At 43.1% G+C, this 15,119-nt stretch overlaps 1 protein-coding gene across 4 annotated transcripts in view; it reads right to left on the bottom strand.

The window, feature by feature from the left end:
* The window catches only part of RCL1 (RNA terminal phosphate cyclase like 1), a 58,685-nt gene that overhangs the window by 35,811 nt on the left and 7,755 nt on the right, over positions 1–15,119 (bottom strand). For all 4 annotated transcript variants that reach the window (XM_040449478.1, XM_040449480.1, XM_040449479.1 and 1 more), the window contains exons 2-3: positions 5,953–6,024; positions 3,447–3,622 (exon numbers count right to left, since the gene is read on the bottom strand). In XM_040449478.1, the coding sequence (XP_040305412.1) occupies positions 3,447–3,622; positions 5,953–6,024 (248 nt within the window). The remainder of the gene's footprint in view (positions 1–3,446; positions 3,623–5,952; positions 6,025–15,119) is intronic.

Below are 15,119 nucleotides of genomic sequence, written 5' to 3'. Positions count from 1 at the left end.
AGAACACAGGTTCACTCACAACAGGGCCCAGCACACAGGAGACACGATCGTACTTCTTTTCCCCTTCCAGGAGGGTACTGGAAAACACTGGAACCTTCCTTGCCATTTGACCGGCTTGTTGGCACCAGTAAATATCTACTGTGCCCTGGTGCAGAATCATGGAGATGCAGATAAGATCTCCTGAACTTTTCTTCTCAGAATCTCTCCCTACTCCCTGCCCTTCTGTCCCCAAGGGAAAATGTCCCTATTCTCTCACAAGGCTCGTCCTATCACTTCTACTGTCTTACCCTCGCCCCTCCAGCAGCTCCAGGAGTCAGCCTTATAAACACCCCCATCATCCTATCTAACCTTCTAACCATCCCGGTTCTTCATCTGTCTGCTACTCATTCCCCAACCTATGACTGTCTTTATAGTCCAAGGACACTGCTCTCTCGAGGTCAGTACAACCTCTCACTGCCGAACCCCGCACCCAGCCCTAAGTCGGCTCCTGCAAAGACTGGCTTTGTGAGTCATCCCCCGCTTCTTAGAACTTGCCTCCTATGTCCACGGTCGCTGTCTCTGGCCCCTCTTCCCTGCTCACACCTCATTCACTTCCTCCCCTTCCCCTACTCTCAGCCTCTGGGACCATGGGGCAAAACCCAAATGCCCATGGAGGTCAGAAAGGGCATTTAAATGAATGATGAGGTCAGCTAAGGCCTGTGTCCAACTGGAGAGCTCACGTCTCATCCAGAGGACCACGCCACTCAGGTCGGGCTGACGGCCACCCAGCGCCGCCACGTCGACCTACTGTAACGTAAAACCTGGGGTCTCAAACGTGAACCACCAATTCAGAGACACACACCAGCACACTGCAGCCCAGAGGAGGAACACCTGTAGGATTAATTCAGTCAAAAAGCCTCCAGGGTTCAACCCCGGCACTGGTCCATCTCACTCTCCTAGGGATTTAACTGTCAATAGGTAAGATCCTGGTGACCAATCTCTGAGACCCCAGACAATAACTTCTAACTGCCAGCTAGACAACCTCTGTGGATATCCTGCCAACATCCCAGAGAAGGATGAAAATTAAACACATCATCCATCATCCTACCAAAATTTTCCTCTTCCCCATATCAAATGCTATCTGATCTCTACCCTTCAAGTCAACCAGGACAGAAATCATGGAATTTTTTATAACTCCTTCCTCCTGTCCCATCTCCAATTAGCTGTCAAGTTAAGAAACCTCTGCCCCCACAATGTCCTTCAGATCTGTCCCTTCCTTTCTACTTCCACCTCCATGATGTTCAAACTAGTTGAGACCTTTCCAATTCATCCTCATCTTGGCCTCCGGAGTCATCTTCCTAAAATCCAAGACTGACTCTGTGGCCTCCTTTCCTCTAGAAAACCCTCCCAGCCCTCAGCATTTTGCCTATACCTCTGATAAGGGTACCCTCATAGCCCCCCGGCTGCCTCCGTAGCTGTCCACCTTAGGAGATCAAGATCCCGAAGGGCAAAACTCCTTGAGTTCGTCCTGTGTGCACAGAGTGGGCACGGACGTGAATCGGGGAAGCCACACATCACAGAGAAAGCCTGAAATGAAGCCACAGGCTGAAGAAGTTACTCTTCATCCAGGATTAGGTGTATTTCTTTTATCCTAGGCTGGAGTCAAGTATTCACCAAGGTCACTTTAGTCGTGAAGCTAGAAAAAGCAGAGCCCCACCACACCTGAAAACAGATTTTTTTTTTTTTTTAAATACTCTGCACACAAGGGGCGCCTGGGTGGCGCAGTCGGTTAAGCGTCCGACTTCAGCCAGGTCACGATCTCGCGGTCTGTGAGTTCGAGCCCCGCGTCGGGCTCTGGGCTGATGGCTCAGAGCCTGGAGCCTGTTTCCGATTCTGTGTCTCCCTCTCTCTCTCTCTGCCCCTCCCCTGTTCATGCTCTGTCTCTCTCTGTCCCAAAAAATAAATAAACGTTGAAAAAAAAAAATTTAAAAAAAAAAATAAAAAAAAATAAATAAATACTCTGCACACAAGAGTTAAGTATTATTTCTGGGGAATTCATCAACTAATCTTTGTCACTGCTACCATACAGAACTTTTTTTTAATAACACCAGTGCAAATAGCTTTTAAGATTATTGGCAATTATGGAAAAAAAAAAAAAGAGTACATAACTGAGGCAGCCAGTACCCAAGTTTCCTCATGTTTCAGAGCTTCTTCCCATTATGCAAGGCTCCTGCTCCCCCCGCCCCAACCCAGAAGTGACAGGCCTCCTGTCACATTTCTAACTGAAAGGCCCATTTCCTAGAATCGTCAGAAAATGCAGTAAAAAAGGAATCATTTGAAATTAGTTTAAAATTCTAAAGAGGCTGTGCACATTCCCTTACAGCTGACAATTTCAGGTCTTGCACTGTACTCAGGATCCTCGGAAGAGTCTATGCACCTGAACTCCCAAGAATTGAGGAGTAAGTGCCTTAGTGCCTAGCAACACATTAACCACGTTTCCACCCTAGGAGATGTCTTGGTGAACACCAGCGGTCTCCGCTTTGGGGCTCAACGCGCCACCTAACTGGTCTTTACTGGCCAGGAAAGCTACACACACTTCCCCTTCCGCCTCCGGAGCCACCCTCTCCGAGGTCCCGGTCCCAAGTCGGTAGAGGTGAACCTTGGTGAGGTGTCCTTGGTAAGAACTTCACATCACGGCCTTGGGTTTTCAGATACCTTCTCTGGAGAGCAGGGGATCCTTCCCTCCCTGCAAGAAAGGTCCAAGGCAGGCCTGGACAGAACTGTTCTAGTATCTCTCTCTCTCTCTCTCTCACACACACGACAAAACCCATCCTTGAATGACTCTAAGACAGCTGTGGTGGCCACAACGAAAATTCCAGGTATATATTAAACTATCCTCCCCACACACGCAGGAAAATTAGCACGCTTAATAAGGAGGTCGCTGGTGCCCACAAACTATCAGAGTTCGTGTATACCTTCCCCGCCCCTGCCCTTTTTCTAAATCTGCAAACTCTTCACAGAAGAAGAAAAGCCCTAAAATTTATGGTTAAAATCTGAGTTAACTCAAGATAATGCTACAGCAATGCCAAGGAGATATTATTATTTTCTGTCTGAAATTTTGGTCTGCTGCCTTGTGCAGCCGCAGCCATCACATGACCTTAGGAAGACTCCACGCTCAAGCACTGGAGCCAACAGAGCCATTTTTCATGTCAACCATGATGAGACTGCACACATCTGCTCTGAAGGTTCTTAGACACGACAGCGAAAGGCACCTTGATGAATGTTAACAGTCATCACGGCATTTGATGATTGCAAATTTTGGTTTGTCTGCTTCCCGGGGTGCTTAATGTCTAAATCTCAAGGTATATAACAAAACAGAGACCCTCAACAATAAAACCTGTGCTTTGTCAGGAACTTGCTTCTCAAAAGCTGGGCTGTGACAAGAGACGAGACTATTCACTACTCACCGAAGGGTCAACCTGGTCATTGGTTACTCCCCGCAGAACAATTCTTAACGGGTGCTTCATAAACGGAGCCAGGCAAAGAAGACTCTCCAGGTAGTAGCCAATGCTGCGAAGGACACTACAGTCATGTTCCACGGACCCGCCATACAGGAGGCCAGGCTGGTAATACAAGGTTGTTCCTTATACCGGAGGAGGAAGAGCCACATTCAGCCGAAAAAACAAAAAACACGAAGTGTCAAAAAGGCAACAAAAGCAGGGAGTCCCAAGGGGAAAGTCTGACAAGGGCATCCAAGAAGTTCAAAATGCCATTCCTAAGAGCCCACACTTAACTTTTCCAAAAGCTGACTCATTACTGTCAAGCCCCTGTAACAATAATAAACTGTGAGTGTAATTTAATAAACAGTAATAAATTAAACCCCTCCCTAAGCATCTGAATTGCCAAAGTCGTGGCAGGGCACAGAGGAGAGATCCCAACGGGCGCTATGGGCTTCCAACAGCACACTCTGCCTGCTGGTGGAGGGCTCTGCAAATGATGTGCTGAAATCGTCACATCAGCAACCAGCTTCTTTCCAGGCCCTTGAAACGAGATTTCCCAGAAACTGCACTCATCAACAGGATTCCTAGAGAAGGCAAGTACTTCATGGCACTTAATTCCATTAATAGTAGCTCTTTTTAAATTTAATAACAACAAATAGAAAGATCTAAAATTACTGAATAGCTTTGGTGGAAACTCTATTATCTTCGTTCACTCTTTCCCATATCCGTATCATCCAAAAAGTTTCTTACTGGGTGTATGTATTAGAGGAAAAGCAAAGTAAAATATTCTAGATTTTGGGGGGAGGGCATAAATGGCTGAACATGGTATTGCTGCTGCTCAAAATCTTTTGTCAGTGTCTCCTGGCATAATTTACCAATACATTTAACATTAGAGGAAAGAGATTTAAGCTCAGTCCCTCACAAGGAAAGCCACTCTTGAGAGTTTCATAAAATAAATGTAGGTTTTACCAAATTAAAAGCCAAAATCCCAATGATCACAATCAGAATCATGTTCTGATCAAAGTGGGAAAGAGTCTACATCAGTTAGTCTAAATTAAATTTTAGATTAGTCTAAAACCAATCCTTTAGGTCAAAAAGCCAAAACAAACAAAAAACAAAACCAAAAAAAATACATAACCACTAAATTCTGCAAATCTGTTTATGCCTGCAAATTAACAGGGTGACAAATTGGTCAGATTATCAGAATTGAAGGCTTCTACGCTGGTGGGCGCAGGGCACATGTGGTGGAAGCAGGATCATGTAAAATGTCTTACTTCCCAACTTGAGCTGAAGAGAGGACTAGAAAAGAATTACGCACCCTCTGAATCACCGATAAAAATTGCTGAAAAAAAATCTCCAGCAAAACAATATTAAAAATTTTTAATTTTTTAAAAATCTCCAGCAATTTCCAAGTAAACAAGCCAAAGAGAACTCAGGGAATGACAGCTTGCTATGAGCCCCTGAGGTCTCACACCTGAAACTTGTTCTCCGTAAGGCATGGCTGAATGCAGCTACAGGCCACTGAATCTCCTGTGACACAAAAGGCCACTTATCAGGCCAAGCTGGTCTTCTTTCTTAAGAGAGCCAATGCATGAGAAAGGTCATGGTTTCCTTTGCTGAATACATGCGCAAAGGTGACAGCTCGTGGAGCTGGCCAAAGGATGTTTGCCATGGTCTCCCTGACAAGGTCGAGAAGAGTTTCTAACAGCAAACAAACAGCTAAAAAGAACCTAAATGTTTATCAGTAGGGAACAATCAAATAAATGATCATGCATCCCCACGCCAGAATACTCTACTAGGTGCACTGAAATATCAAGATAGATCTGCGTATGCCTGGCAGGGAAAGTTCTCGGAGACCTCGGTGACAACGAAAAAATGCTGGCTGCAGAACAACATGAAGAGCATGACCCCGCTGGTCTCAGATACGGAAGCGCCGTGCAAGCAAATGCGTGGAAAGGAGACCAGGGCACACGCCCCAGACCGTGACCGTGGCGGCCCCTCGGGGAGGGGCTGGAAGAAGAAACAGGTGAAAGGATTTTCACATCTTCTGCATACGCTCGTGCGTGCTTCTTTTAAAAGACAAAAATAAAATTCAGCGCGTTCAACTATCTCACAGACTTTGTTGTAAAATTTTATTGTGACAAAATAAACAATCGGACTTTGAAAAGCCGCACATCAATTTTAGGTGTAAGGTACTTCTGTTGCTGAAGCAGAGGCGGTGCCTGCTTGAGCTGAAACGTTCAGCCCTCTAACTTCTCTCAGTCAAGGGTGCGCCCCTCACGCTGGCAGATCTGACACACGTCTCCAGTCAACTTCTCACAGGCAGGAAGCCAGGTCTTCCCACCCGAATATTTATCCCGTTAAGAGGCACGAGAAGTAGAGGAATGGGTCAGCAGCACATGTGGTACGGATTGCAGCATCTACTGTAATGGGAATTTCAGGAATTTCAGGAATGGGAAGAGAGAGCGCTTACCTGTTTGGTTTATTTCGATCCGAGAACCATTAGTTATTTTGTCCAACAGCCTTATGAAGCTGGCTTCAAAGTCTGCGGGGGAAAGAGAACACAGACTGGTCACCGTTTCCAGAGAAGAGGTCTCATCCGGGAACTGCAGTGGAAGGTCCGTGACCCCTGCCCACACCCGGGTTCGAGTCAGGACAGGGCCGGGACCACTGGCTGAGGAAACCGAAGCACCAGAAAAGCACCGACTGGCATATGTATGTTTAGTGGAACTATGAGAAACAATTCAGCTTTCGTATTCCACGAAAAACAGCAACTCTACCTGCATCTAATGGGGTATTAATTTCAGCAGCCTAACACCCATAAAGGCCTGTTCTTCTGACCTCAGGCGTGCATGCCAAACAAGGGAGAAGCAGCAGAAAAGAGGGAAGAGTTTTAAAGTCAATTTCGTATTTGTTCCCCACCTGAGAGGGCAGATGAACGTGCAGGCCACCCTCCAGTCTCCGAAGCAGTGAGCGGTCCCGGTTTCCTCCACTCAACACTGTCCCTTCTCTCCCCTCATCATGCCTCTTACTCACCTGGAGCTATCACCCCAGTTTAGTTTTTCATTTCATTACACACATACTTGAATGTACAATATTACCATCACCTTCTTTTTAATGTGTGAAAAAAAGACTGCAAGAAAAACCACCACGTGTTAACGAATGGGTTTCTCTTCATGGTAGGACATTGTACGAATTTAACTTTCTTATTTAAATCTTGATGTACATATTTGCTTCAATTCCTTTTACGGACAGATTGTCGTCTAAGACATGAAAAGTGGGCATTACTTAAAAGGGGGGTGGGCAGAGGGGGAAGAAATGGATTTTAAATGTGAAAAAGGAGAGGAGGTAGAATGAAGACTCAGGCAGGACAGCACTTCCTGTAAGTCCTGTGCCTTCCCATAAGTGGGTCACACACACACTCGTTCTCTCTCACTCCCTCTCTGGCGTCAACCTGTGCCAGTGAACAAGGACAGGAAGACTAACTTTTCTGCACCAAAGGCATGGCCACCACCTGGCGATTTAGGCAGTCTGCACCCCTCTATACACTAACAGAAGTTTCCAGCACAGACCCCAGCAGCCGCCTGAACTGATCCAGAGGGCTAAGCAATTCCCGTCCACCTGTGCAGTTACTTACTGCTGCCCCCGCACCCCCGTCACAGTAGATGCTGCAATCCGTACCGAGAACACTGGGCTAGAAGTCAGAGAGACTCCGGCGAGCCCTGAACAGGGAACGACGGCTAATTCCAGCAGGTGTGCATCAAAGCATGCCTTACAGCCGGACATTCTCTCATTTAATCCTCAAATCCCCACGGCAGGGAGGGCTGTTCCCATTTTATAGGACGCTGGGGCCCGAGAATGAGGACCAGCAAGTGACGAAGCCGGGGGCTGAGGGCAAGCCTGTCCTTCTCCACGGTCCACACTAACCAGGGACGCCACTTTGCCGAACTCCGTTTAATCCTGAGTCCACCACCTCCTCCAGAAAATCACGGTACCTCTTAACTGTAGGCACTGACCTACCGCAGAGTCCTGCAGACCATTTAATGGGTCCCCAATCAACATTTTTAATGAAACCAGAATAGAATAAACAATGTCAGAGTTAACTGTATGGAGTTAACTGTTGGTAAAACCTTAATGCTTTACAAATATCTGTATGCGTACTTGGTTGTGGTGTCAGGTAGCATCCCAAAGTTTGAAAATAACTCAACTACGAAATGATTTCTATGGCCTCTTTATATAGAGTTCTTAAAGTTTTTACAGTTTTATTTATTTTTGAGAGAGAGAGCGAGTGAGTATAAGCAGGGGAGGGGCAGAGAGAGAGGGAGACACAGAATCCGAAGCAGGCTCCAGGCTCTGAACTGTCAGCACAGAGCCTGACATGGGGCTCGAACCCACCAACTGCGAGATCATGACCTGAGCTGAAGTTGGACACTCAACCAACTGAGCCACCCAGGCGCCCCTAGAATATTCTGGTTTTAAAAATCGGGCATGATCAAGACCACAGCGCCACTTTCTGCCTGTATTTTTAGCAAACGCCACGTGCTCTGCACAAAAAAAGGAAACCTTGATTTGCTCAAGTTTTTGAGGTGACTAAAGGGGATTGAGGAACAAGAATTCATGAATAAAGTCCAAGATTAAACTGCATAGCTCTTACAGATTAGGAAAGAAAAAAGAACATTAAAAAAAAAGCCTAACTTTCAATTTTTTTTTTTCCTTCTGCAATCCACGGGAGCACTTATGCACCAACACAGTTTAAAACGCCCAGCAGAGGGGCACAGGCAGGAACAAAATGAGCACGTAGAGAGACCTCCAGGCTGGACCATCCCCTGGTCACAGCAAATAGGTGACTCAGAAACAGTACTTCAAAGAACCAAACACAAGAGCTAGTTCCAGAATCCTGGCAGCAGCAAAGATATAGCTCCATCACGTGGTACGAGAAAGATCTCAAGTTCACCTAATAATAGTAAGACTGAAGTCCGCAGACTTCATTAAGGCAAGATGTGTAGGATTCGTTGTCCTTTCACTTCCCATACACCCTTTGTGACTCTTCCTCCTCAAGACTGCTCTTGGGGGTACAGTTTCAAGTATCTAAAAACACTGGGGAAAAACATCCAAAAATAGGCACGAGTTTACTGCACTGCTTGGGAATACGTAATTAGGCGATAAAGCTATAAAGACCATCGGCACAAATACCATAGTGGTCAGGAGAGTGACTGCCAGCAGCAGCAGAGAAGGGAGTCTCTACTGGAAGATGGCTGGCCCCATAGGTCAGCAATGTTCCATTTCTAGACGCAGATGGGGTCACACAGGTGTTCACTGTATAACCTTTTAAGCACCACTTTTATGTTTTACGCATGTTATGTTACTGTAGTCAACATTTGTTAAAAATTTATATTATTAGGACCTTCAATCTCAGAATTCATTAAATACTGCCTCTGATACCTAATGCACTCCCCTCCTTAAGGGAAGTGAGCTCATCACTTCTTTAAGGGGCCAGTAACTCTGTAAAACAGTGGCAGTCATCAGCCTGACCCACTCCTAAGAATGGCAAACTATGTCTCAAATAAGGATGTTTATTTATATCTATTTATAACATTCATATATAAATGTTAGATATAAATACATACAGGATATATATCAGAACACTCTATAGCATCAAAATTAAAGAGATTTCTTATATACTGATATAAATCATCTGCATGGTATGCTGAGTGAAAAAAAAGTAGGATGCTGATGGCCATTTGTGTGAAAGAGGACAACATACATACGTACTTGCTTATTTATGTAAAAAATAGCCCTGGAAAGAAACACAACAAACTAGTAACACTGGTAGCTTCACAGGGAAGGAAAAATAAAAAAGAGACAAAAATCCCATCTTATAAACCTTTTTGTTCCCTCTGAATTTCATGCCATGCGTATATTTTTTAAAATACATAAAATTTAAGTTAAAAAATACAAATAAAGGTACCGTGACACAATTTAAATAGCCAACAAAACCACTTTCATTAAATAGCCTATGAAAGATCTTTCTAAATACTACAGTCATTATGTATAAAATATACGTATTCTATGTATAATATGTAGTAATACATTATGTGACAAATGATAAATTATATTTTAACTGAAACATATAACATCTTTCCTAAATTGTCAATATGTCCAGAAAAAAAATTACAGAACATAATAAAATATTTTGAACAGAAATATTAATTTTATCAGAATACACAGGAGTCTACCAAAAAAAAAAGTTCACCATACTAACCATAGTATGAAAAAAAGGAAAAGAGAAAAAAACGAACTGAGATTTCAGATACGGAACAGATTTACAAGCCAAAGAGTAAATGACAAAATAATCTCAAAAAGATTTTAAAAGTGGAAAATATAGCAGAAAAAAAATCAAGCTAATTCATTTTAACAAATACGACACAGGGGCACCTGGCTGGCTCAGTCAGTAGAGTATGCCACTCTTAATCTCAGGGTTGTGAGTTCAAGCCCCACACTGTGAGTTTAAGCCCCACACTGGGCATGGAGCCTGCTTTAAAAATTAATCAATTAATTAATTTAAAAAATACAACACAGACCAATAGTCTCATTCATCTGTAAGAAGAAATAAAATGTGGGGCGCCTGGGTGGCGCAGTCGGTTAAGCGTCCGACTTCAGCCAGGTCACGATCTCGCGGTCCGTGAGTTCGAGCCCCGCGTCAGGCTCTGAGCTGATGACTCGGAGCCTGGAGCCTGTTTCCGATTCTGTGTCTCCCTCTCTCTCTGCCCCTCCCCCGTTCATGCTCTTTCTCTCTCTGTCCCAAAAATAAAATTAAAAACGTTGAAAAAAAAATTTAAAAAAAAAAAGAAATAAAATGTGAGTTAAGAAAATCAGAAATAAAAAATAATATAATTAAAAAGAAACTATAATCTCTATGGATACATGTGAAATTAATATAGCTATGTAAAAAGATGATAAACAAACAGGAAGAGAAATCTAAAACTAAGGGAAGGAGAAAATTTATCAATAAATCAAAAAGATCACTGATGAAGTTGCTGGCAAATGTTTTCCCGACATTCAAAGGAAAATAATTCTTATATTACGTATTCCAAAGAACAACAACAACAACAAAAGCAGAGAGATGGCTTCAATCACAGAACAGTTAAGAGCATCACATGCAAAATAAAAAATTACAAACTAATTTATTCTGTTCATTTTTTATGTTTTTTAATTTTTTTTTTAACATTTATTAATTTCTGGGAGTGAGAGGCAGAGTGTGAGCAGGGGAGGGGCAGAGCTGAGAGGGAGACACAGAATCCAAAGCAGGCTCCAGGCTCTGAGCTATCAGCAGAGCCCGACGCGAGGCTCAAACCCACGGACCGTGAGATCCTGATCTGAGCTGAAGTCAGATGTTTAACTGTTTGGGTGCCCCCAAACTAACTTCATTTAATGAGAACAAATGAGGGGCACCTGAATAGCTCAGTCTGTTAAGCATCTGACTTTGGCTCAGCTCATGATCTCAAGGTTTGTGGGTTGAGCCACACATCCAGCTCTGCACTGACAGTGTGGAGCCTGCTTGGGATCCTCTCTCTCTCTCTCTCTCTCTCTCTCTCTCTCCTTCTCTCTAGGCCCTTCCCCCACTCGTGCTCTCTCTCTCAAAATAAATAAATAAACTTAAAAAAAAAGAAGACATTATTAAATACAAGATTAAATACAAAAATGGAGGGGGGGATCAGGTAACTAGCTTAACTACTACTAAAAAGGCATCTGTTAAAATTCAGTATCTATTTTTCAGCAAAATTCTGTTTTAAAAAGTATGAAGAATGAATTTATTTATTGTAACAGACTTTTACAGATAAAAACAGAAGCCTCTTTAGAAGTTCAAGGAGAACATCTTCATTGGCCTTGGGGTAGACCAAGATTTCTTTACAGGGCAGAGAAAGATTTATAGACTGGCGATATTAATAGTACTTATTGCTCATCAAAAAAACCCACTAAGTGTGAAAAGACAAGTCACAGAATGGAACTAGTTATTTGCAATACTTTAACACAGAAGCCAAAAATTGTGCCATATTCATAAAATGTGATAGCACGCTATAGCAATGAAAATCAACTACTGCTGCTACAACAAAGATGAATCTTACAAACACGATACAGAACAAAGAAACCAGACATACACAAAAAATACAGACTCGGGGTGCCTGGGTGGCTCAGTCAGTTGAGCATCCAACTTCGGCTCAGATCACGATCTCACAGTTCGTGAGTTCGAGCCCCGCGTCAGGCTCTGTGCTGACAGCTCAGAGCCTGGAGCCTGCTTCAGATTCTGTGTCTCCCTCTCTGTCTCTCTGCCCCTTCCCCGCTCATGCTCTGTCTCTGTCTGTCTCTCAAAAATGAATAAACATTAAAAAAAATTAAAAAAAAATACAGACTCTATAAGACCACTTATGTAAATTACGGTTAACATTTCAGAAATTTAATTTATGGTTCAAAAAGGCAGTTTATTACTTACACTGCATGTGGGGAAAATGATGTGACAAAACAAGCATGAGAGGGGTCTCAGGGCTGCTGTTTTATTTCTTGGCATGGATAATGGCTATGGGAGTATATCCCCTTTGTAATAATTCACCAAGCTATATATTTATGATCTTTGCACTTTTATTAATGTGTAGTACACTTTGGTAAAAGTTCATTTTTAAAAAATAAAAACCAAGTTCAAAGAAAGAGTACCTTTAAAAAATATGAAAAACGCAAAGAAATCCAATCATCTCTCTAATCTGCTATGCTAGAAATACCATTAAATACACCTCCAAAAAAAAAAAAAAAATGCAGAAGTTGTCAATACAAGGAAGAAATCACAATTAAGGGAAAAGTTAGCTTACCAATTAGGCAAGAGGATTTCACATACTTTGATATGACCCCACATTTTAAGAAAGCATTGTCTTTGGCCTAGCAATTCCACATCTAGAACTCTATCCTGCAGAAATAGAAGTATGCTAGGAGATAGATACAAAAAATGTTATTGCTGTTTTATTTATAATAACAAACACTTAAGATTACTTTTTTTGTCCCATACTTTCAGGTGTTTATACAAAAACCTGTAAAAGAAAGAAAATTAACAGAGGAAAATTTAACTCTCTGATTTATACTGCTTTATGACCTTCCAAGTTTCCCATTTATACATAAATTCTTCAGTTGTAGTCCTTTTCTTTACAAACACATTGGGAGGAAAAATACAATCACGTCAATTGGTGTAGAAAAGGCATTTGACAAAATACAACACTCATTCATAATAATGATAAACTCTTAGAACAATACGAATAGAAGGGAACTGTCTCAATTTCATGGAAAGCGTCTTCAAAACAAAACAAAACATAACAAAAAAAAAAAACCCACACAGCTAACATTACACTTAGCAGCCAAACGCTGGAGGCTTTCCCCCTAAGACAGTGAACAAGGCAAGGCAGTTTGCTCTCACTGCATACTTAATATGGTGCTAGAGTTTCAGCGAGTGCAGTAAGGAAAAGGAAATAAAGACATGAAGTTCAGAAAGATAAAACTATTCCCATTTGCAGATGGCATGGTTGTTTACACAGAAAATCCAAAAGGGGTGCCTGGGTGGCTCTGTCAGTCAAAGGTCTGACTTTTGATTTCAGCTCAGGTCATGATCTCATGGTTTGTAAGACTGAGCAGAGTTGGGCTCTGTGCTGACAGCACGGAGCCTGCCTGGGATACTCTCTCCTTCTCTCTCTGCCCCTCCCCAGCTTGCACACACACACACACTCTCTCCCTCTCAAAATAAATAAACTTAAAAAAAAAAAAAATCCCAAAGACTCTACAAAAAGACTCCCAGAACTAACAATTTCGCAAGGTTACAGGATAAAACATATACATCTTCTGAAAAATGAACTGTATTTCTATATACTAGCATTGAATAGATGGAGACCAACACTAAAAATACCATACCATTGACAACTGCTCAAAAAAGTAAAATATTTAGGTGTAAATCTAACAAAATGTGTATAGGACTCATATACTGAAAACCACACAAGGTTCCTGTCAAAATCCTAACAAGATTCGTGTTTAGATAAGACAAGATCATTCTAAAATTTATATGGAAAGGTAAAAGAACCAGAATACCTTATAAAATCACAAAAAGTAAGAGTAAAGCTGGAGGGATCAGCCTACACAATGATAGGTACAGTAATCAAGAGTACGTGCTACTGGCCAAGGAACAGACCTATAAATCAGTGGAGCCGGATTAAGGCCCCAGAAACAGAACCACACAAATGTGCCCAACTGATTTTTTTACAAAGGTACAAAAGTGATTCAATGGAAGAAAGATAGCCCTTTCAACAAATGGTGTTGGAGTAACTGGACACCCATAAAACCAAAAAACAAAAAACAACAAAAAAAAAAAGGAACCTCAACCTAAGTTTTAAACCTAGTACTAAAATCAAATGTAAAACTATAAAACCTTTAGAAAACAGAACAGGAAAAATCTCTGGGATCTAGAGCTAGGCAACGAGATCTTAGCTTCAACAACAAAAGCACAAGCCATAAAAGACAAATTTGACAAATTCTATTACACTAAAAGTAAAATTTTGCTCTGCAAAATACCCTGTTAAGAGAATGACAAGACTGGGGGTGCCTGGCAGGCTCAGTCGGTGGAGCGAGCACCTCCTGATGTCAGGGTCATGAGTTCAAGCCCCACACTGGGTATAGAGCCTACTTAAAAGAGAGAGAGAGAGAATGAAAAGACAAGCTCTAAAGTGGGATAAAATATCAGCCGTCCACATATCTGACAAAGGGCCAGAACACATAAAGAGAATTCTCAAAACTTAAGGGTCAAAACAATCCTACTAGGAAATGACGTCCAAGGAGGCAGTGAGCACAGCAAGTACTACACCTATCACCCACCCATGAAGACACCCATGAAGATGGCCAAAATAGAAACCGGGAGCCCACTGGCAGGAGGCTTCGAGGACGAGCCTGGGGAACCACGAGGCCCAGAGGCGGCATGGCGTCCGCCCCCCCCCCATCCCAGTCCTTGGTGGAGTACCCTATCCGGCTCCTCCTGCGATGGCCACCAGCTGTGGCTGACGGCCGCCTCTCTGGACTGTGGCGCTTCTGCACTGCCTGTGCCCTGAACGGCCACCCTGCAGCTCCCGATGGCATCCCAGGTGTGCAAGGACCATGGGCTCTGTCCCCTTCCTTGTCTCTTTCCTCCTTTTCTGGGGTGGGGTGCTCCTGGGTTTTGTGATCCTCCTCTGAAACCGGGTTACACTCACTGGTGTTCCTCTTCCTTCTGAACGCCATCGGTGGCCTCTACATCAACAGCATCACCCACCCGTGGCCACCACCCAGGAAACGGCAGCCCGCTCTCCAAATCCAAGAACATCAAGTTCTACAAGAAAGTGTGGTCAGGGGCGCCTGGGTGGCGCAGTCGGTTAAGCGTCCGACTTCAGCCAGGTCACGATCTCGCGGTCCGTGAGTTCGAGCCCCGCGTCAGGCTCTGGGCTGATGGCTCGGAGCCTGTTTCCGATTCTGTGTCTCCCTCTCTCTCTGCCCCTCCCCCGTTCATGCTCTGTCTCTCTCTGTCCCAAAAATAAATAAAAAACGTTGAAAAAAAAAAAATTTAAAAAAAAAAAAAAAGAAAGT

The sequence above is a fragment of the Herpailurus yagouaroundi genome, unplaced genomic scaffold (genome assembly GCF_014898765.1).
Source record: "Herpailurus yagouaroundi ecotype Mexico unplaced genomic scaffold, PumYag 199, whole genome shotgun sequence".
NCBI classification, from domain to species: Eukaryota; Metazoa; Chordata; class Mammalia; order Carnivora; family Felidae; genus Herpailurus; species Herpailurus yagouaroundi.
This window is presented reverse-complemented; position numbering and strand designations above follow the sequence as displayed.